A 23,701-nucleotide genomic window follows, 5' to 3' on the forward strand; every position below is an offset into this window, starting at 1 on the left:
AAGATACAGACACAGGAACAGCCCATTTGGAAGAGCCATAAAAACACGAGTATAAAGACACGGTAAAACGAACGATCTGTGCAGAATTGAAAGACACATTATGGGGGATATAAAGGATCTTTAACATTAAACATAAGAGAAAACAACGGAAATATAACCTATTATTGTAATTTTCAAAGTTTAAAAACATTTCCTCATATACCAATATGAGGAAATTGCGTTGCCAGACACCACAGGACACCCTCAGAAGGCCCATGTCCATTCTCTGATGAGTCACAACTGTTTTGGAGGCACAAGGAAGAAATACACAATATTAGGCAGGTGGTCATAATGTTATGCCTGATTGGTCTATATTATTGTTCTCTCAAAATGGAGCCGCTGTTGCAACTATTCAAACATCAGAGTTACTGTGCAGGTTTACAGTGACAAGTCGTGATTGCTTGTTTGTTTCGGTTTAGTTCCCCGGTTAAGTCTCTGCTGTAAAGTACACACGCTGCTTGCAGTTAATCTACAAAGACCAAATAGCTTTGCATTCGCCAGTTCAAGATATGACCCTAATCTCACAGGACAAGGGGAGCAGTCTTGACAACTAAATGCGACAAAACCACCCGCCTTGTGCTGTCTGTGATTGTGTGTGGGCAGGTGCCTCTGTATGCAATTAGCCAACTGGTAATGACTTGCGACTCTGAGGCGGCAGCCGTGGTAGCAAGCGAGTCTGAGAGCTCAGAGGCATAAATAAACAACATGGCAGCTTTGTTCCCTCATCTAGAATTAAGAACATTAATAATTAAATTGAGCAATAAATGGAAGTAGCCCAGGGGGCGGGGTGCAGGGTAGCAGAGAAGAGACAACAGCCGTCTGCGGCAGGACAAAGGACCGAGCACAAACAAGACAACAGCGCGGCCTTAAAAACATAACCCTGTAATAGGACCCTTACAGCTACATACAACAAAAGGAACACCACAAGCAAGTCCGTATTAAATATGCAAGGCTGAAGCTGCATGGTATGAAAATATTCATCAGTGCTTGGGAAATAAAAGAGGTTTCAAAAAGTTCTTTTTGGAATCCTTGGCAAAGAATATAAAACACAAGGACGGCAAGTTAGGAGGTTTGGAGGTTCGCACTTTGTAAAAACAAAGAGAGTTTGGTGGTATGTCGTACGGGGGTGGTCCAGTGGGTCTAATGGAAGAATACGACCAAAACAACAAGCTCCCCCAACTAAAGACTGCAGCGTCTCTGTGGTCACAGATGCCCGGAGAGACTCCTGGGAGTGTTGACCTTGGCGTTGTTTGCTCTAGCCAGGGCCTTCAAAGACACCAGGCGCAGTCTGTGCCAGCAACTTTACCTCAGTCTCCATGGAGACGGTGTGCTTTTGACTGGGAACTTTCCAGGCTCATTACCAGATGAGGTAGTGGGTTCTACCTCACTGCCTCGCTCTATTTGCCTCCTCTCCGCTCATGGATTCACAGAAATACAACAGCAAGAGAGAGAGAGAGAGAGAAACAGAGCCAGAAGGGGCGAGCTGAGCTAAAAGATGGGAGACAAAGACAAAACACTGCCTGACGGGAACCACACGTCACAGAAAGGACCGGGGAAGAGGACAGCAAATGAGAGGGAAAGTGAGAAATGAGAATGTGGAGGGACGAAAGGAGGAGGGAGGAAGGTTAACGGACAAGGAGGATGAAGAAGAGGAATGACTAAAGGCGATGTTCCTTAAATGTCATCCATCCGCACAGCTTCAGAATGGCCAGTGCATTTCTAATGATGTGTTGAATGAAGTGGGAGGGATGGAGAGGACAGCGGACCCGCTCTAGTCAGGGTCACATTTTCAAAAAGCTATAATTATATTATTTGTATGCACGGCTCACATTGGGATGTTTAAAACCTTTCTTTGGGCACACTACTATATTTTTACAACTAGGATTAAAACAAGTGCTAATGACCTTGCTCACACAGGGGAACAGAAAAACTGAAATGCATTCAAACTCTGCGTGCCATAAACAACTCTGTTTTGACATGCAATTAGTGGAGATAGCCTCAAAATGGTCACAAATATGTGTTCCATGATGCACACGTGAAACATGAGATTCACAAATGCGTACCAAGCAATCTGAACTTGCATGATTGCATTGCAAATTCACAAACCTGATCGTTCTGCTTCACAAAGGTCATCCTTTTCGTTTTCAAAAGACTCCCTGTGCTTACGAGTGTCTAACCGTGTCTAACATTGACTTACGGATCGGCAGACACGGACCCATCAGGCTGCGCACGCACACGGGAGTTTTGAGACTATTTTCACGCTGCTCAGATCCACAGATCCACAGATACATGGTGCCTTTAAGTATCACCCAGAAAATGGGAAATCTGGGCTTTTGGCGAAGTGAGCTGTATCTTTCCTGTGCACACAAATCGTTGTACGCATTTGTGAATCTCATGTTTCACGTGTGCATCATGGAACACGCATTTGTGACCATTTTGAGACCAATATAAAAGGCTTCCACATAAAAGGCCTTGAAAACACGAATGAAACACGATGAAGGCAGATGGACCGACAGCCCATTGGCCACTGACTTGGACCTACTGCACGAAGTGAGTTAGACTAATGGAGCAGAAAATAGAAGAATCATGAGACTCTTATCTCTGGGCTAATCACAGTCAGAACCGCAAAAACTAAAGGGAGATAACGTGCAGGAAAACGATGGAGCGAAGGGAAAAGGAGAGCAAAGGAAACCTAGAGGGCTTCTATAATCTTCATCCTTTCCAATCACAACCAAGCCCCCCCCCCCATCCCCATATTCTGTTATCAGCATTCCTAAATACTTCCCCATCATTAGCCAGCTAGGCCGTTCACTACTGCAATCGTTCTCCCCGGCGCCTCTCTATCAGCGATCTGGTCGGACAGCTCCATTTAGCGTGTCCAGGCTTACGGGGCTAACATTCCTTCCCTTCCCATGCCCACCGGTGCTCTGGACTCTGGTTTGGTTTTGATCTATTCCTGGCCCTCCGCTGCCTCTCCTCTCATCAGACCTGCCTCATTTCAACCTACAGCTACTGCAGAATCCTAATGAGCGGAGAGAACTCACAATACTTCTTCTCCACGCCCTCGGCAGCGTGCACCATAAGCCGCCGCTCACTCCTGCCTTACCGCTGCATAAACACTGTCCACATAAGTATAACAATCAGGCACAGAGTAGCTACGGAGGACACTTTGCTGCATGATTGTGAGCTCTTACTCTTGTGTAGCTGACAGAATCTTAAAAGGGGCGAAGGATACATACGCTGAGGCATGTGAACCAGCTTTGATAGTGTAATCATGAGGCTGTGATAGCTGTCCTTTTGGACTGGAGGCCAACGCTTAGAAAGTGAGTTTAATCCTCCAGCAACGCTCTGATCTCGGCCGGCGCGGACAAGCCACCCCCATCGGCCTCGAAGACTCTGGCAAGGTTGTGCCAGACTGGAGCAATTTTTTTTTTATGCTGGGATCCGACTTGGCACTTGTTTTATTCATTTCTAATTTAATTTATTTTTTTTTTTTAAATTGCATTTTCATTTATTTCATGTTAGTGCAGAACCTGATGCCACGGATAAAAATGTGCAACTGTTCAAGTACTATTTTCATAAATATTTATACCGTATAAATTGTTAAATTATGGTATCCAGTGCAGTGCAGCAGTGAGAATAACACTGGAGAAAAAAAAAAAAGTTTTATGTCTCGTTACACCTTCAGGAGAGGAAAATGGGACATCTAGCACATGTATCCTATTCCCACTGCATGGCCACCGTTCAGTTTTCTCTTTCATAGCCACGGGCCATTTCTTGTTTAACCGGCATATATTACCCGCCTATGGAGCAGCTCCATATCTCTCAAGTGACCTACAGGGGCAAAGTCTGCAGGTGGAACTCATGTACACCGATTTAGGCATAACATTATGACCACCTTCCTGATATTGTGTAGGTCTCCCTTGTTCCTCCAAAACAGCTGTGACTCATCAGAGAATGGACATGGACCTTCTGATGGTGTCCTGTGGTGTCTTGTTAGTAGGAGGCCTTTGGGTCCTTTGGGTTGAGGGGAGGGACCTCTGTGGTACTTAATCAGTTTGAGATCTAGTGAATTTGAAGGCCAGGTCAACACCTTGTGCTGTTCTTTATGTTTTTTTCTTCACCGTTTTTTTGTGTGTGTGCCTGTGTCAGGCTGCATCCTGCTGGGGATGGTTGCCGCCATCAAGGAGTGTCATTGCTATGGGATGGGGGTGCCTGGTCTGGTCTGGTCTAGGTGGGTGGTACATGTCTAAGTAACATCCGCACGAATGAATGCCAGGTCCAAAAGTTTCCCAGCAGAACACTGAATTGTCACAAGATGTTATTTACTTCTCCTGCAAGTGGTTTTAATGTTGTGGCTGATCGGCGTATCTGGAAAAAGTAAGATTACAATTGTGACACCCGGAATACAAACACAAACACTTCAATCATCTCATTTAAAGTACATTAAAACAGTGGATGCAGAACGACTCAACTGACCAAGGGGAGAGGCTTTTACGTCCAAGTGGTCATGTATGAATTCACTACGCTGTGGCTACATGAACATTAAACATTTTACAAAAAACAATTCTTAAAATACTGATAATGTGCCCTTTATAAACCCACACTTCATTAACAGTGACAGTGTGTGTAAGAACGCACAGTGGATAGCAGCAGCTCTAAGAGGCCTACAATAGATGAATCAATGATACATTTTGGCATCAGCGTATAGAACATAAGCCTGGGAATAGTTCTCCGGCACTCCAGGCAGCAGAGCAATATCTGAGCGCTAAGCCTATTGTAAGTCAATTTTGTGGATGGAGACAAGACGCTGCAGAGGGTGGCACGTCACTCCTGACAAAGATCGATCGTCCATCAGGTAATAGGCTTTATTCCTCCTCGCGAGCCATTTTACCCATCACCGACGGCTGCCCCGTTCACCCCCATCACTCAAGTAAGATATGCAAAGAGACAATATTGATCTGCAGAGTTATGGGACATTAAAAGGTTCAGGGTTCTTGGCAAATCCATCAGGGAATTCTGGCGCGCCCAAATAAAGTTTGTGTTAAGGGTGTGATTATGGACCATGGAAGGCAGACCCTGTGCAGTGATCTGGAGGATTTAAAACCTAATATAAGCAGCTTATTGCTTTGGATCCGCGTACACGCAGACATCAATCTCAAGGATATTTTTACAATAACAAGATATAGTGACAGGGATCCATACAGAGATGGAGATGCTTATCCTCAACATGACAGTGTGCGCCGTCCAACTCTACTACTTTATTATGACAACTGTTTTTTTTATTGGGATTACAGGTCCAGCGGCAGAATGTAATATCCATCAAGGTATTAGCACTGCAGTTAGCGACTCCAAACTAAACCTCGTATGATGAAAAATCCTTGTTGCACTAACCTCACATTGAACCATAACACAACGTTGCACAACACAACACACAGCAGCCACAGCTCAACAGAAGTAAAAGAAGGATATTTATTCAGTGTGGGTGTGAACATAAAACGCTAGGAGAACCGGCATTCCTCTGCAACTACTCAGAAATGAACTCACATGTAAGAATTCAGCTTTTTCAATGCACATGTCTATAGCTAAAGCCCTATTCCCTTGGGATTAGTGTTGCATGAGGACACCATGTGATTTAGAAACTACCCCCCTTCCGTCTGTGTTTAGTGTTATTGTAGGGCATAAGAAGACGTTTTTACTCTTGTGAAAATTTTCAAAGTTTTTCATTTTAATGTAGAAAATCAGTGTCAATGAAGTTACCATATAAGGTTCCTTGTCCTTAAGTGGTAAACAAATGTAAACATGTATTTAGACCATTAGAACATAAGTGCTGAGTCAGGCACCTGTCAACATAGACATTATCATATTAGACAACATTAGGCCACTTCTTCGTGGTGCCTAGCTTCACTTTGTGGAACTACTGTTACAACCCCGGATGACGTCTTTTGACCTGGATGATGTCATCTCTGAGCACCACGCACACCCGCGACGGTCGGCTTGTTTACCTGTAATTTGCTGCTGTTATGGTTCATCCACAACCTCAGAATTGGAAAAATATTCAGCCATGTTGCAAAAAAATAGCAGTAGCAAATTACAGGTAAAGAAGCCGACCGTCGTGGGTGTGTGTGATGCTCAGAGATGACATCATCCAGGTCAGAAGACATCATCTGGGGTCTGTAGATCAATCTACAGACCCCGGATGATGATAACAGGTAACTCCAGACTCAACAGGGAATAGCACTAGTGTACGATAACAAAATATTGGCGAAATGAACGAGTTTCGCGGCAGATTATGCGTTATTTAGAGGCTGCGTCTCAGTGCCCAAGTCACTCCCACTATATGGCTACATGCTGATCTAATTATCTCCTTAACGAGTGCAAATGACATAAAAGTTATATGGGTGAGTAAACGATCGTATTTTATGCTAGAAATAAGGTCCAGGTTGTATAAAACCGTAGTTCCCCTTTAATGCACTACAAAAAACAATCCAACACATCCAAATTATCCTGCCACGCATGTCATCCATCTCATGATCCTTCACGATTGTGTTCTTCTGATGGCTTTCAGCTTGCTTGCTTTTATCTTTTTTTCTTTCTCTGTGATTGGGTCTTCATGCTATCCAGCGATGTCTTGGCTTTGTAACCAACCATCTGCCCAGACTTTGATCCATAATACAGCCTACATAGTTCTGTAAGTGAAAAGCATGACCACCTTGTGAGTCATTTAAAGGCATAAAAAGACATGATATATAACCTTCTTTAAAATCCCAACATGACATTTTTACTTTTTGGCTTCTGTATGGCTCAGACACATTCAATGCTAAGTGTTGAGATGAGTTAAGATGACGTGGGTAGGTCTCGATGCCCGTTTCACTCTGATTCCGATCCGAGCTACTCTAACCAGCAAAACAGCTTCATATTTATCATATAGGCATGAGAGTAGTCCACATCTCATTAGAAAGCAAGCGTTCCCACAACATTTTAACAAATATGAGGAGTACTATAACTTTTATCATCAAATACAGTGAATTGGAATGGAGTTACCCATCAGTTTCAAGACTACTGAGTCTGACACAATAGAGACTGAGTTAAGACAGTAGCAGCACAATAGCCCAGCAGGTTACTGTGTTTTCTTTTTTAGTTTTTACATTATCCATGAATCGGTCAACACTGGCATCAACCTCCTTTCAAGGTAATGGCCTTGTAGGTTCTGACAGTGAAAAGCTGTAGCATTGTACTTTATGGTCTGTACCAGAAATCAATTCTGTCTGCACAGTCAGGCGCATCAATTAATGACCACAGAGCATCCCCAACACATGGATCACTCAGGGCACAAAACAAACACCCCCGAGTGAGGCTCAGTGTCTGTGCGAGTCTGTGTGAAGGTGGGCATCCACACAAGGAACAACTAACACTGCAGAAGGGCCGCCAGCTCCCCGCTATAATAGCCTTACGAAAGTTAACCGGCTTTAAATCTGGCTTCCCACTGAGCCAATAACATGGTCATCATAATGACTCAGCAAACTGTTACGCATCTTGTCCCTGAATATGAATCGTCTGAAAGTCTCTGTCATTTTGCACCACTTCTAAATTCAGTTATTGTCATTTTAAACTATGCCGTAATATTATGACCACCTTCCTGATATTGTGTAGGTCTTCCTTGTGCCTCCAAAACAGTTGTGACTCATCAGAGAATGGACATGGGCCTTCTGAGGGTGTCCTGTGGTGTTTGGGAACAGGATGTTGAAACCATGGGGGTGCCTGGTCTGGTCTAGGTGGGCGCTACATGTCTAAGTAACATCCACAGAAATACCAGTTCCAAAAGTTTCCCAGCAGAACATTGTATTGTCACAAGAAGGTAATTGTTATTAACTTCTCCTGTCAGTGGTTTTAATGTTGTGGCTGATCAGTGTCTTTAAAGGCCAAATGGATTGTACAGCAAGTAAGTAAGAAAGTCTTTTCCAGCATATCTGACTGAGGCAGCGATCCCTCTTGATATTGACGACAACCCTTCGTTTAGAGCGTACCTGTTTCAAACAGGAGCCTGATAGAAAGAAACATGTTTCCCTCACGTATCTGCGAGCTACCAGCTGTCAAACCGACAGCCTCTCATTCTGAAGGATTAAGGCCCGAAAGGTGGGGAGCGACTGACACGGGGAGGGAGAAGCGAAAATCTCCCTCTCAACTTCCTTTTGAACTCTGGATGAACTCTCCTTGTTTGGACGCGAGATACGGGACAAAACGTCTCCACTCAAAAGAGATGGAGCGCCACTGTGGTCTGACGGAGCACCTGGCTCTTTGTCACATCTCAGGTAAGAACCGTCTTCCAAGATACAAACAGGACAGCGATTTAAAGCTTTTTAATTTTCTTTTAGCTAAAGGCATTTTCACTGCGTGTTGCTGAAGTAAGTAATTTACTGCCATGCCATTTTGGATGTCTGCAAACATTGGGGGGGCAGCATTAGCAGGTCAGGTAAAGGACAGAAATATTTCAGCTGCATTTCTAAAAAAAAAAAAAAAAAAAAGGCACTGAGCAAGCTAAAGCAGGAATGCGTCACACACATCTTGGTAAAATATCAACTTTTCTAAGCATGAGATAATTTGTTTGGATAAGAGTGTGTTGCAACACTCTCTAGCAGGGGCATCCTCCTCCTCCACCTCTGTTTACATGAAAATGGGAAAAGTAAGGGGTTTGTTTAGAAGAATATGAGCCAGAGAGCGTAATGCTGAATGTCAGAAATCTTTATCTTATTATTATTATTATTATCCAAGCTTACATAGTTCACTGTGATAGGCCTCAGCTTCTACTTCCTCATTAGTTAGTGTCTGGGGAGTGGTCCATTAGCGGTGATGGCCGATACCTGGGTCGATGCGATTGCTAACTTATGTCTGCAAGCGTCTGAGCAGTCTCTCTCGCTCTGCTTGGTTTGGTCGAACTTTGGGTTATCTTGCGTTCTACTATTCTAGCATTCACTCACTTGAACACACTGATTTACTGACTGCACCCATTCTTGTTTAGTGTAATGCTTAATAATAAATAAATGCTTTGTTCTGGCAGGTCATGCTACTCACATGTCCCTTAAATTGCCCCATGGGGACAAATAAAGGTTTCTGAACCTATTTCACAAACACATTCTATATATTTGATCAGATTCTTTAAATAAACTGAATTGCAAACACATGCTAAATCGTTTTTCATATGGTTTCCACATAGTTCACTTCAGTAACTTCGAGAGCCCTCTGGAAATATTTCCATTGCTACTTGCAGCGTCTCTGTGTGAACCTGTGTTGTCATAATACGATGTTTTCATGCAGTGATACAATATTAACAAGACCACCACAGCCTAAAGACGGCCACTATTTCAGCATCTCCTTTAGCCTTAACCTAGTAAACAAAAGCTGAAAGAGAGAAGGTCAGCAGCGACTTTCTCTCTGTGACATCTTACAAAAAGGGCTCTGGAGTATTTCAGCAACACTGCTCCTTTTTCTCCTGTCTATTGCCGAGGGATTTCTTTGTAGCTTCCTGCTGATAAAGACTCAATAGGCCTTAAACAGGCATGGTGACCCATTGAACACTTTCTAATGGCTGCGAGAGGACGTCACAACCTCAGACTGGAGGTCGTGCTGTCTAGGATAAGGGGTCACGTAGGCTCAATAGGAGTCAAGCGACGCCTTCGGATGCATCGACCCTAAACTAACACCTCTGCTTGCCGAGGCTTTGAGTGCATTCGCTTGCCTGCATCCTGCTCAAACAAGCGATTCAGACGGTGAATTCAGTGGCACATGCAGGGAGGCTGCAGATGGCTTTGAACGCATCATCCGATAATGTGTATTACCTCCTCTACACGATGAAAGCTGCACCACAGAAAGCTGCGGATCAATAAAATTAAGTGGAACAAGTCAAATGCAGACGCAACAAGTGAGCAAACCTATTTTCTGACCAGCCGGTAAACTTATTTTAATGAACCAATCGTCAGCTATGATAAAATTTTAAAAGACTTGGCAGCTGAGGATGAACATTTCGGTCCTTTCCCACTCTTCTGAGGGGAAAACAACTGTGAGAAATGTGTAATTGCTTGAGTTTGGTGTAAATGAGCAATTTTACTTCAGCTAGCTACTGAACGACTGGCATAATGGTGCACACTCAACGTGCACCTGCGTTTCCTTTGACAGTCAGCCATCTGTTTAAAGCTCGGCTCATCTTTTTTGTTTTGTCGGCTGGTGTCACAGTGTGACGGGTTTACAGAGGAACTGAGAGTGATCATTGTGAGTTAACAATAACCTTTGCTCACACTACAAGAGGTAGTATTACTTCTAGCGATTGAGAGCTTAGAAGGGCACCTTTGCAGAGCTTCTACTTAGCTTGATATCACTTGCATTCATTCATTCATTTCCTCTGGAGGATCACGGGGGGGCTCAAGTCTATCCCAGCTGCCATGGGGCGAGGGGCAGGGTACACCCTTGGCAGTCTATCACAGGGCAGACGGACAACCATTCACACTCACCAACCTACCAAGCATGTCTTTGGATGGTGGGAAGAAGCTGGAGTACCAGGAGAGAACGCACCCAGACACAGGGAGAACATGCAAACTCCACACTGAAAGGTCCCAGTCGGCCGATGGATTCGAACCCAGAACCTTCTTCTTGAAGTTAATATATAATGACGTCTTCTTGCATGACAGGACGTTTTTGTTTTGCTATATACACACACAACTCTGTGGCTGCATAAAATCTAGGCAATTCGCTGTTGCTTAATTTTCTTTGACAGTGTAATTTATAAGAAGCAGTAAAGCCAACACATTATGGCCACCTTCAGCCACTCACTGTTTAATTGCTAAACAGTGCAGCTATAACCTGACGCTGGCATCGATGCATCAGCAGAAATATAACTTTCAAGTCCTTTTTCATACTGCAAAAGAGGAAAACGATGTGGTTTATGAAACGTAGAGAGAAAAAACTAATGAGGTGGACAATGAAAAATATTCCAAATCAGACATTGTGTACCTATAAAAACAGCACTTTAGACAGTCTAGGCGTGGTATAGAAGGGAAAGTCCCTCAAAGGCATCACTTTCTGGCATTGTGTATTACACGTCTGTCTGGTTATGTACGTAAGTAATGCTTCCTCTACTTCAGCATGAGGCCGGAGTTGTGATGACACACACATCTGCTCTGCACCACCCTCACCCCTCCCACTCTTCCCCCGTCTCCATCCACTGTGCCAGTCCTCCTCATATGTCAACCTCACACTGGCACTGCCCTTCCTATCCACCGGAGACTTTATCCAATTTGTCAGGGCTGGCATACGCACGGCTCAAGACGCAACCCCTCCCTCTCCCCTCCGCCACACACCCCTCGTCCCTCTCCCATCAAGCGGCGCCGAGACGGGCCCGTCTGCGCCAGCGGGCTTTACGATGCCCGATGGCGGGGGCCCCACCTGCCGCCACTGTGCCATCCAGGCCTGCCCAGTCTGCCTCTCCAACACAGCATGCACCAGCTGGCCGGACAGCCTGCATGCTGATAGATGGACAATTGGAAGCTGGGTGAACGCTCAACGCTCTCAACAGCCAGACCCGGTTAAATGACTAGAACAAACAGAAACAGCATTGAGTATGAGTGCGCCGACTGTTGATATGATAATGAGGAGCAAAATGAGAGGTAATATAAACAGAAATAAATAGTGAATCATTTTTTATAGCTGTGTATTTTGTTCAATTGCAAAAGAATAAAGCATTGCATCCAGGGATATGCCCAGAATAAACATGTCAAACCTATCAACTTCATCATGTGTAAACTTTGAAAGTGAGGAGCTATTAGATAAGATGACAAACAGTATATACTCTGTACTCCCTTCTTAGTCATACAGCTACTTGGACGGTTTGCAGATAATTTCATCTCGCGTCGCATAGCAATAAAGATGATGATGCAATGTGTCTGCACCCGTGACCCCTGTCACAGCTCACAGCTGCACATTTGGTTTGAGCTCAAGTGATCACAATGTGATCGCACAGCCAAAGAAATAAAACTTGCATAGAACTAAAAGTACATTCGACTAAAGTATACTTAGTATGCTTCAATAGGTATTTTAGGCTAGACACCAGCAAAAAGATTCAAGGGCCATCCATTCCAAGCAGCATGTCAAGTACAAAATATGGGAGGTGGACGGGAGTGTTTAATACCCAAATAGCTCCCTCAGTGTCAGCTGTGCTTGAGTACCTCCACACTCCCACTAATCCTTGTCTGTTAACACTGGATGTCATTGGTTTTAGTTCAAGAACACAGCATCCAGCGCCCTTTTTCCGGGAGCGATGGAGCAATTTCAAGGAATCGCTTTGAAAACGCCTTCGCGGCTCCCCTGGCTGGTCCTTCTGAGCCGGTGGAAGCCGTTTGACACATGAGCGGAGGACTTTACTGAATCACTGACCGGAGATCCTTCTCTATTTGTCAGCTTGTAATCGGTGGCAGTGGGATGTGTGCGAGGTGAAGTCTGACCCGAGATCAGTTTATATGTTTGAAAATGCTGCGAGGCAGAGCAATGCCTCTGCAGAGCTATGCGGTAATTCTATTCTGCCGAACCTGCCCCCAAAATACACTTTTCACCGTGGATTGCCCGCAATATGTAACCCTTTATAAGGATGCAAAATGAACACCCACTCATAGAAGTAGAACTGAAGCAGATGAACACTGTTGTGCATTAAAATGCAGTTAAACATTTGGAATATTTATTTGTTATTGTTCGTTTGTGAATTCATTCACAGCTTAGTAAAAATTTCTTTGGATGTCTCGCAGGGATAATGAGTCACAATAAGTCTAAGCATCAAATTAAAGCCTTGTTGACTATCTCCACTCAGCGCTGCGGCTTTTTGAAAGGACCACTCGTAATGCACATCATCGATCTCACAGAAACGGAACGCTGGGGGCAGAAATCACCACTTAAATACCCTACTTCCAGAAAAACAAGCCGAACAGAGGAAGTATCATGTCATCACCGCCGCCGCATCATTGTGAATAATTGCTGACAAAAATCTTAGGAAGTCCCGCAGCGGACACTCCTCCTCTCCTCTCCGGTCCCCCCCCCCCCCCCCCCCAAGTCCTCGTCACATCACATCATGCAAGAACCAGTGAGGGGTGGGGGGGGTCTCCATGCCTGACGGCCGCGCACTCTCCTCATTTCAGCCTATTAGGAGCCATTCTCCAGGGCTACAGAGCAGTCCCATCAGCTTCCACCGTGCAGATTTCTACACCAGAGTCCCATCCAGTGTAATTGCTCTACAGCCCTGCAAACATTTTTTATTTATTTCCTACCCTATGATCACTGGAGCAGCGGCAATGACACACTTCCGAATGATTCTCACACACGTGAACTAGAGGAAACTCTTTTGTTTGAGCATCGCCCCGTGGCACACGTAAGAAATGAAGGCCGTCTAGAGACTAATGAGGGACCGAAGTGGATGTAGTATGAAAACAATGGTGCCCACTACCCACTAATGAAGCGTTCCATCAACTTAATGAGAGTTTTAATCATAGTTCACGACAGTCTATCCACATGGTGCATCATTTACACTGGCTCATCACCCTCGCGGAGCCACGGAATATTCAAAACCCTTTTGTAAATGTGAGCTACGTGACGTCTACATTGCACTTTTCCCTCTTTCTCAACCTCTGCCTCTACGTTTTTTTTTTTTTTTTCGAGGCACAACACTTGCACCTCACGGCATCTGAATATGTGCAGTGTCACCGATCTCGGAGCACCAGCCATCTGCTGCCGCATGTGAGAGTTTGTGTTGGCGTTACTTTTCAGAAAAAAAAAAGAAAAAGGGGAAGGCTGAAGGACAGAGGGCAACGGGAAATTTACATACATCAAATATATATTGCAGGCCTGACCTGCCCAATGGCAATGAAGGGCGTCAAATTGTCTATTCAAGCAGAGAATAAATAATATCTTTGTAAAGTAATGGGTGGATGAGTTAATTAGTTTAAGGGCTGTAAGGGCAAACAAAACCACTGCTGGTGTGTCAGGGCGTGATGGTACTTTATGATTGTCTGGAAAATAACTTCTAAGAAGGCCACAGTGTGGGGTGTGTGTGTAAGTGTGTGTGTGGCACACACCCAGAATATGGTTAGTGCCCACGTAAGAGACAGCAGATGATATACTTTAAATGCATACTTCACAGGAGTCAGTCTAATAACAAGGTCTTCTCACTCACTCAGTTGATGAATTACATGTATATGCAAATGAATGACCTTTAAGCATATGGTTGCACGCTAACATCACTCATCGTTAACATGCTTTATAGGTAAGTAATTGCTACCTTCAGCCGCATGTTCAGGTTCCAGCCTTATTAATTATAGCAGCCTGGGTCATTCCATTTAAAATACAACCTCCAGTGGGCGGTGATTCCTCACAAACTCGGGATTCATTAGTTAAGTTACCACACTTGATGCCACAAGAGGAGCTAAATGACGTTTGCCAAAGGCAACTGCGGCGCATCCAATTTTTGTTGCACTTTTGCGGTCCGCTCTGATGACTAACCATCTGCTGGGTAACTTTGTGAAATAAATGACTATAAAACGTGCCGTAAACATGAAACCTGAGGAGGACTATAATTTTTTCCTCACACAAGTCATTAAGTTTCTCATCGCCACAGACAGAGAGGGATTCAGGAGCCATCCCCGTCGACAGAAACGCTAATGAGATTAGGTGCCGTTTTTGGAGTTTTCAGTCTTTTATGACCGCATTACCCTGTTAGAGCTTTCCTCTTTATGTTTCATTGTTTTTCAGTCCCCCAGCTGGCACTGTAGGAAAGAACGGCTCTTTGGGTGACAGCCGCTTCACACCTATCACTCCTCATCAAATCAATCAAAGGTCGTGAAAGGGTACGAAGGTAATGACATGCTGCAAAATGTTAAAATTTACAAATTTTGTCTGAGGAGACAAAGAAAACAAGAAATGTAATTCATGGAAAAACCTGGAATGTCTGTGGACACGCTACACTTGAAGGATATCGACATAACCACAGACTAATATAAAAGAAGAAGGGTGGAAATAATATTTCAGCACTTTGATTTAAGCATTTACGAGTAAGAAAGATAACATACGCCGATGAGCCACAACATTAAAACCACTGACAGGAGAAGTAAATAACACTGGCCATCTTGTGACAGAACAATGTTCTACTGAGAAACTTTTAGACCTGGCATTCATTCGTGTGGATGTTACTTAGACATGTAGCACCCACCTAGACCAGACCAGACACCCCCAACCCAAAGCAATGACACTCCTTGGTGGCAGCAGCCATCCCCAGCAGGATGCAGCCTGACACAGACACACGCACAAAAACGGTTTAGAAACAACTGAAAAAAACATAAAGAACAGCACAAGGTGTTGACCTGGCCTCCAAATTCACTAGATCCCAAACTGATCAAGTATCTGTGGGATGATCCACAGAGGCTCTTCCCCTCAACCCATAGGACCCAGAGGCCGCCCCACTACCAACATTCAGACATCACAGGACACCCTCAGAAGGCCGATGTCCATTCTCTGATGAGTCACAACTGTTCTGGAGGTACAAGGGAGCCTGATCAGTGTATACGTTGTAGCCCTGTGGTATTTCTTTTTTAATATATCAACTTAGGTTTCACTAAAAAGCAATTTTCAAGCACTAAGATCATACCATTAACAAGAAAGCAGTTCCATCTGAAGTAACTCTGATGCCAAGGTCCTTTTCTCATACATTACTCTACTCTGCTAGACGGCTGGACATTAATGTAAAAGCATAAAGCCTGTTGACATTTTTAAAACATCGGAGACAAAGAAGCGTCCAAAAGAAGAAAAAGTGTAGTGTCTTGGTGAAAAGGTGAGGGACAGATCATTTGCATTTTAAAGACTTGGAATTTAAGCGTATGCACAGTTAAGAACGTAGATAACATAGAAGAACGTAGATAAGCTATGAGTTGAGGAACAGATGTGGTTTGCAGCATGTACTGAATGTATTCAGTGTTGTACAGACATTTGAATGTTATAGCAGGAATTGGAGGTGCCTGTCACATGCATCATTGCAAGCACTTGTACATGCCACATGCCGGAAGACCGCAAAACATTCAAGCTCCTCTTCTCGACGTCACTGAAGCATTTACTGAGCGAGTAGTGTCTCTCCAATATACTGATGTTAACGCTGTAGACAGAATGACAGGAGCCCCCGCTGAGCAGAGACGATCTGCACTCACGCATAAAAATTGTAATCACAGACCAACGTAATTTCACCGAAATGCCACATAACGCCGGGGAAGTAAAGAACTGAGAGTGTGCGCATTTTTCACAGCAAGTAAAACATAGGGGCAGTAGATACAGTACGTCTATGGCAGTTTATGAGCCACATGTGCCCAGAGGACGCAGAGATTTGCTGCACTCTCTCACCGTAAGACGACAGCGAGTTCAGCCACACAGCTGGTGGAGAAAAAGCTTAGCCTCTTCAAAATCTAGTACTGATGAAAGGGCGGCCGTCGAAATACTGCATCAGCTGGAGACTGCACGAGGGACCAGTCTCGGAGAAGGCCGGGGGCATTCCACTTCCTTATTTCTATTGGTATAATGAAGTTTATATATCAATTAAACCTAATTATTAACCGCCCAATACCACCCACTTTTCATTCATTCCAGATCAAGTGCTGGCTAATAGTATTAAAAGCGCACGCAGTCTTCTTATGTCTCTTCACCTCCAAAGGAGTGACTTCTTTTTAAGCAAACAGCCTCCTGATTTTCTTAATCCGGTTTAATGTCAACAGGCAAGGAGGCTTTCCGTGAACAGAATGATAGAACGTCACTGAACTGTGGTCTCAGTAGCATTTCGAGTCTGCCTGTGCATTTAAGGTGTACGGAGACGGCAAATCCTCTACTCTGAAATGATTTAATAGGCCTAACTCATTCTTGATCTCCTGGATAACCCTGTCTGGAAGATTACCATATTTTTTTTGTATTTTTAATTATCATGCATGGATAAAATCTGTGATTAACTCAAGTGATTACCATGACGTCCTTTAAAACTTTTTCATGAGCTTCAGATAGAAGCTCATTTGTTTTTTCTTTTGTTGGGGCAATGACGTGGTCAATAGTCTTGTGAGTGCTTGACCAGCCATAATTGCTCTCAACTACAGGAATGGATAAGTCATTAAATGCAATATGGCTGTAGCCCGGAAGCCAGTCTGACGCCTTGCACCCACAAAAAAAGTAAAGTTGGTCTGCAGTTGCGCTGCTGGGAACTGGTTATGCCCTCACAAAGATCTGCCAAGCTAATCAGTCTGACTACTCCAGGCTAATACGACCTGAGCTTTGATATTGGTAATGTGCTGCTAAGTAGGAGTGCCCCGGCATTTTTAAAACGATCGGATCGGGATATTTTCTATATTTTAGGTCAGTCATGAAGAAAATCCATGTCCCTGTAGGATCAAAACGTCCACTTCTTCCGTTTTAATGCGGTTGGCTGCTAGCTTAAAAGTTGCCAAAAATCAACTTGACTAAACATTTCTGCCGTGTGCGAGTTCTTTACTCTAGAAAATGAAGTCAGTCAGACAGGAATTTGTAACTTGTGGTTGATGTCTGGCGAGGCGGTAGAAGGAGACCGTCATTCAGTGCTGCCAGTTTGAAGGATCACGAAACTAAATACATGGAGTACATTCAGTCAATGGCCTCACCGAAACAACAACAAACACTGAACGCTGTGTTTAAAAGAAAAGTTTCCTCGAGCGTCATGATGAAAAACATTACAGAGAAGGTTACGGAGTTTGTGGCTTTGGATGACCAGACCGTGCCTGTAGTAGAGAACACAGGCTTTTCGACGTCACTTGGAACTTCTCGAGAGAAAGTACAAGCTACCCTCTCAACACTAGAAAAAAATTTGACAGCCCTATTTAATGGACTTGATCTAGTCACATGGTGATCTAGAAGAATACAACTAAGATAAGAAAAGCCTTTATGAATCTCCTGGGGAGGAAATTGTGTTTACTCAGCATTGTACCCGGACTCGGATTGGCTGAAACTCAATATTAAATCATAGGTATTGGACCGGGGGATCCCTACTGCTGAGATTGGAAGATTGCTGTTGAAAGTGAACACAATTGTGAAACGTTTGGACACTATATATACAGTAATATACCCACTATTTCTGGGTCCTATGGTTTGAGGGGAGGGGCCTCTGTGGATCATCCCACAGATACTTGATCAGTTTGGGATCTAGTGAATTTGGAGACCAGGTCAACACCTTGTGCTGTTCTTCATGTTTTTTTTAGTTGTTCCTAAAGCATTTTTGTGTGTGTGTCTGTGTCAGGCTGCATCCTGCTGTCATCAAGGAGTGTCATTGCTATGGGGTGGGGGTGCCTAGTCCGATCTACGTGGGTGATACATGTCTAAGTAACATCCATATAAATGTCAGGTCCAAACGTTTCCCAGCAGAACACTGTATCGTCACAAGATGGTCAATGTTATTTACTCTCCTGTCAGTGGTTTTAATGTTGTGGCTTTTCAGCCTTGTGATGGTTGTGCCAGGATAGTGATCAAAATAACCGCCGTGGATATATAATGTTTAGTTATACTATAGATAGAAGAATCTTTCCACCTGTATTGACCTCTGTGAAAATGTCTGTAAGAAGCTCTTACATTTAAAAGCTCCTTGAGGACTACAACCAATACTGAACACTTTATAAAACGTGAAATGGAAAAACTTCTTAAATAATACCTCTAGCTAAAGGTCAACACGGAGAAATGTGGCAGAAGAAGAACTAGAGTGGGAATTTCATTCAGCTGGCCAATTTCTAGCGGAGCCTGATGTGACATTCTGTCCAAAAAAACACAAAGAGGAAATGAGAATGGTCTGAATCGGGGCCACATGCAGTTTCACAAGTCATTTTATTTTTTTTTTCTGGCATCTCAGCATTTTTCTATATGAGCAACCTTACAGCACCACAGCGAAGCTAAACACAGTCCATTTTAAGTCCGCGGGGATGCCCCTGAACTAACAAAAGGATGCTAGCGAGCTCAGAGGAAAGACAAGGTGCAAGATGGTTTGAGGGAGACCTGGAGGCTAAATATTGCGTCCGTGTGTGTTTTAGAAACACTTGTGAGCAAACACTTCTCTGCAGACCACCAGAAAATGATAACACATGAAGAACTCCTACTTATTCATAAACTGGCACTCGCTAGGATGAATGCGGCATGCAAATGTAAACCCCCAGGCAGTAGAAATGCAATTAAGGTAAGCTAGCCTGCTAGCAAGGTTAGTGCTGCTGGCAGTCGAGTGCCAGATAGCACCCACAGCACAACTTCCCTCAGGACTCCCACTCTGCCGGCTGTGCAATGAACCAGCGACCCTTACCACACACCTCCCTTTCCCAACACAGTCACTGGTGATAAATTACCTAATCCCCCCTATCCCCAGCTGTTTCTATTACACACCCTGGGCTTGTAAAGAACAGCCAGGAGGAGAGAAAATGGAGGGATTGAGAACAGACAGCAAGAAGTGGGTGTGAAGTGGGAAAAAAAAGACTTAGTGACAGAGACACAATGACAGTGGGAAGATATACAGGCCAAACAATGGCAGGAGCCGGCATCCACACTCTTCACTATCAAAAGGACATGCGTGCTCGTCGCCTTTGATGCTGGAAAAAAAGAGGGGGGCACTCAGAACCACTTAGCGCCATATTTTCAGGTAATTGTGTCAGACAAAATCCATCCTGAGAGATCCCTGCAGATACGTGTCAGCGTCTGAAAGTGTATCATATCTAAAAACCCCATGCATGTCATCACAATGGACCCGTCAGAGACTCCCTTCTGCAGAGTTTTGTGAATCTTCACACAGATGAATGTGATTCTGCTGCTCAGCATCATCATATCAGGCATCGTTTCAGCGGCGCCGAGAAGCACCAACGGGGGACAATGACATCAGCGCTCAAACCCTCCCAGAGGAATGCTTGTCGTCTCTCACGCTGGCACACACACTGCTATGGAAACTGAAATGCGAGCGTGCATCGCGGTTTGAGGGATAATGCAAGGCGCAAACACACAAGGAGAGAGAAATGACCAAAAAAAGCAAAGGTCAACCCTTTGAAAACGGTGCTCACACATGACTAGATTGTTCCTGATCAGCTGAGCCTGTGTTCACATTTTCCCCTGCTAGAAAAACACGGACGGAGGTCAGCCGAGGACCAAATGACTCACTGTCACTGTAAACTTAGCCAACGGCTTTTTGATTGTAAGAGAGGAAATGTACAGCAGGTCTGTCACTGAGCTCGATCTCGGAAGTATCTGAGGGGAGATGTGGTTTCACAGCCGAGCGCTGCCAAAGCCGAGATGGAACGCATCCTATCAGACGGCTCACTGTACCAGCTGACTGCTATGGAAACAGCAAGAATGTAAGAGTGTGTGTGTGTGCCAGGAGTTGAAAGGACATGGGCACGCGTACCCACTAATGCTCCTGCAGCCAACCGCGCGTATGCATGTGCAAATAAACGAAAACTCACATCTGCTACCTATCTGCACGTCAAACTGAATATGGGAAAGTTGGGGAAGGGCAAACGTAGCAGCTGCACATGCACGGACAGAAGCCAGCGGACTACAAACTGGGCAGCCGTTCAAATGGCTCTCGGTAACAGTAACCCACGGCAACCCTTAAACCAGCCCCCTTTCCCTTCCTCCTCAGGAGACACAGATCCATTGCCCAGTTAAGGGAGAAGCAAATGAACGAGCACGCAGAGTGCCTGAGAGTAAAAAGAGGCTGTAACTTTACCCACTGTGCCTTTACTGGAGTGCAGCACTACCCCCCTCTTAAAGGTTCAGGAGGTTAATTATTCAACACGAGAGGGGATTTGTGGGAGAACTGAGAGTGGACACAAGTGGGCAAAGACCCCTCACCTCTTTTGTTCACTTCATTCACCCACTCACTGACTTTTTCCAATGTGCACTTATTCCCATGAACTGAAGTATGAGTGGAGGCTTTTCAGGCTCACTCTTGGACTTCTTCCATTACATTCACTAACACAGCATCCCACTTTTAAACACACACACGCCGCACTCAGACGCTCATCTACAGCAACGTTCTCCACATGTTTCGCAGCCTCTCAGCTCACAGTCAGTGTCACTCCTCCCCTCCGAGCGAGCGGCTCTCTTACCGTTGTGGTTGTGCTGCAGGGTCTCGAGCATGCCGCCGGAGGAGTCCGTTGCCCCCAGCTCAGCCAGTCGGCGGCTGGTGGCGCTCAGCTCCGACCGCAGGTTGGTCACCTCCTGGCTGGCTGACTGAATGGCCCCATCGATGCGCTGGGCCAGCTGCTTGTTGTCATCCATCATTTTCAGGATTTTTGCCTGAGGAAGAGAGGGGATTCCAGACAAGGTGTCATGCTGACAAGTTGACCATTTCCCGCGAAGGAAGGTGTCCCCAGATAAATTCCCCTTCTTTTTTTGTCCCTTTCTCTGACTGTTCTCGCTCCCTTTTCTTTTTTTTTTCTTTTTCTTTTGGTGAGAAAGTTAAATCCTCAAAGCAGTTTGTCCTTTTCCCTCAAAGAGAAGCATCCGGCTCAGGGGTACTGGCTGCAAGGAGTGCACACTTTAGAGATGTGTGGTGGTGTGAGTGTGTCAGTGTGCAAGCATGCCTGTGTGTGTGTCAGTGTGCATGTGTGTGTATGAGTGAGAGAGAGAGTTTTGTAAGAGCATGTGTGTGTCTGTGTGTGTTTGGAGAGCCAGCACTGCCCCTGTGAAATGTGCTCCCTGCAGCTGACTGTTGAAAGGACACAGCGCATTGAGAGATGACAAGCACCTATTTAAATGGACTGTACCATCAGCAGAGAAAGCAGAGGGGGGGAGCGGGGCTGGACCATATAAGCACACATGGAAGTCACGTGGATCCTTCAGCACAGCTGTCTTCAGGAGATACTGCTTTAAGTTTCTGTGGCTGCGTGTTTGAACTTAAACTAATTTCTGTAATCCTATAAAAAAATGGACTTTAGTGAAACACAGAAGCAGCAGCAGCAGCAGCAGCAGCAGCTTTGTCTTTCTTTCTGCATACAGTGGCACGCACCTCCTGCCGTGGACTCACGGACAAAGGGAAGGAAACCATTAGTTTGACAAAGGGGCAGTTGTGAAGAGAAAACAATAACAGTTGCACCAACAAAGCTTTCAGCGCCGCATCACAGCGAGGCATTCCTCTTGCAAACAAAGGCATTTTTTAAAGTTCTGCCGTCATGTTGCAGGAAAGATAAACGTTATAGTGTGAAGACGAATGAGTTCCTCCTTTAACTTTAGCCAGTATATTGGTGTATGCATTCACGAAAGCACTGAAAAGCATAAGATTTCTATAAATATATTAACATTAACCACAATAAGCTGATCTGAAATTGTTCCAGCCTCTCAAACGGTTGCTTTCTTTGCAGGTTCATGAGTGAAAATGAATTATAGTTTGGTTAAAAAAAAAAAAAAAAAAAGAAGCAATTTCAAGACATCATTACTGGCTGCTGAAAACTGTAACTGGCCACTTTCATTATTTCTTTTAGAGATTAATGAAAATTTCACTCACTCACTCACTTTTCACTCACTGGCGAAAGCTGACGACATCTCAAAGTACGTCACTTTCTAAGTATGTCATTTATTTATCCCCTCCTATATTGCGTCCTTTCTTTCTTCTGTTCTCCCTCCACCTGCTGAGCAAAACGGTAAAAAGCCGGCCTGCTGCCTGCTTCCAGATGAGGTGCCAGATACTAATCACTCACACATTAATGCTTCTTTCTCTACCTTTGCAGCACCACATATAAAGGGACGTGTCGTTATCAGCAGTCAGGATGCGAAAGCTGTTGCGTTTATTGCAGGAGCGAGACAGGAAGATTACTTTTAAAATGTCAAACATTCCCCCGGAAAGCAAATAACGGTCAGGTGGATGCTCGGAGCTTACAGTACAGACGGGGCTTGTGATGAATCCAGAGCGGCGTTTGTCAATAGGCGTCGGATACAAATAGGGCTTAGAGGATTACGCTGCCGTCTTGTTCTTGACGTTATGTCTGTTTTTCATCCATCAGAACACAGAATCTAATGCATCACCCTAGCATATAAATGAACGAGGAAAATGTCGTACATGTATGAGCTTGTTATGTTTTGGACAGCTCCAAATGATAGTGGTTATTTTATGAGCTTTCTATGTTTGTGTCTGGCTCTGTGGGAGGAAGATGATGTTGCATATTTAAACACACTAATCAGAATTTAACAAGAATCTAAGTGAGAATATGATGACGGTTGTTACCCTGGTGACGACGACGTCAATCAAATCTGATTCAGTCACAGCCACAAAGTGCTACTGAAACTGAATTAATACTAAAGTAGTTTTTATATAAACATTGTTTTTAATTGTTACTGTGCATTTGGTGATGAGAAATGAACACTATACAGAAATAACTAAAATAAGAAAGAGTGCATTACATGTTAGAGGTGGCCAATGTAGACGAACACTAAATGTAAACAGCTATTTTCCAAGAAAAGTCCACAAGGTACATCAGTAAAGTTTGACAACTAAAGAAATCTAAATTAAAGTTTTGCCCGTACGTTTTAGGATCCACTTTAAAGTTCTTTATTTGCTTTTAAATCCGTCAGCAGTGTCGCTCCGTCCTTCCTCTCTGAGCTGCTACACCTTCAT

At 44.3% G+C, this 23,701-nt stretch overlaps 1 protein-coding gene across 1 annotated transcript in view; it reads right to left on the minus strand.

Annotated features, from left to right (window-relative positions):
- The window catches only part of kazna (kazrin, periplakin interacting protein a), a gene marked incomplete at its 5' end in the record, with an annotated part of 199,690 nt that overhangs the window by 101,046 nt on the left and 74,943 nt on the right, over nt 1-23,701 (minus strand). The window contains one exon of the mRNA XM_084554155.1: nt 21,198-21,387. Coding sequence (XP_084410281.1) covers nt 21,198-21,387 — 190 coding nt within the window. The remainder of the gene's footprint in view (nt 1-21,197; nt 21,388-23,701) is intronic.

Source organism: Chelon labrosus (assembly GCF_963514085.1).
Source record: "Chelon labrosus genome assembly, chromosome: 10".
NCBI lineage: Eukaryota > Metazoa > Chordata > Actinopteri > Mugiliformes > Mugilidae > Chelon > Chelon labrosus.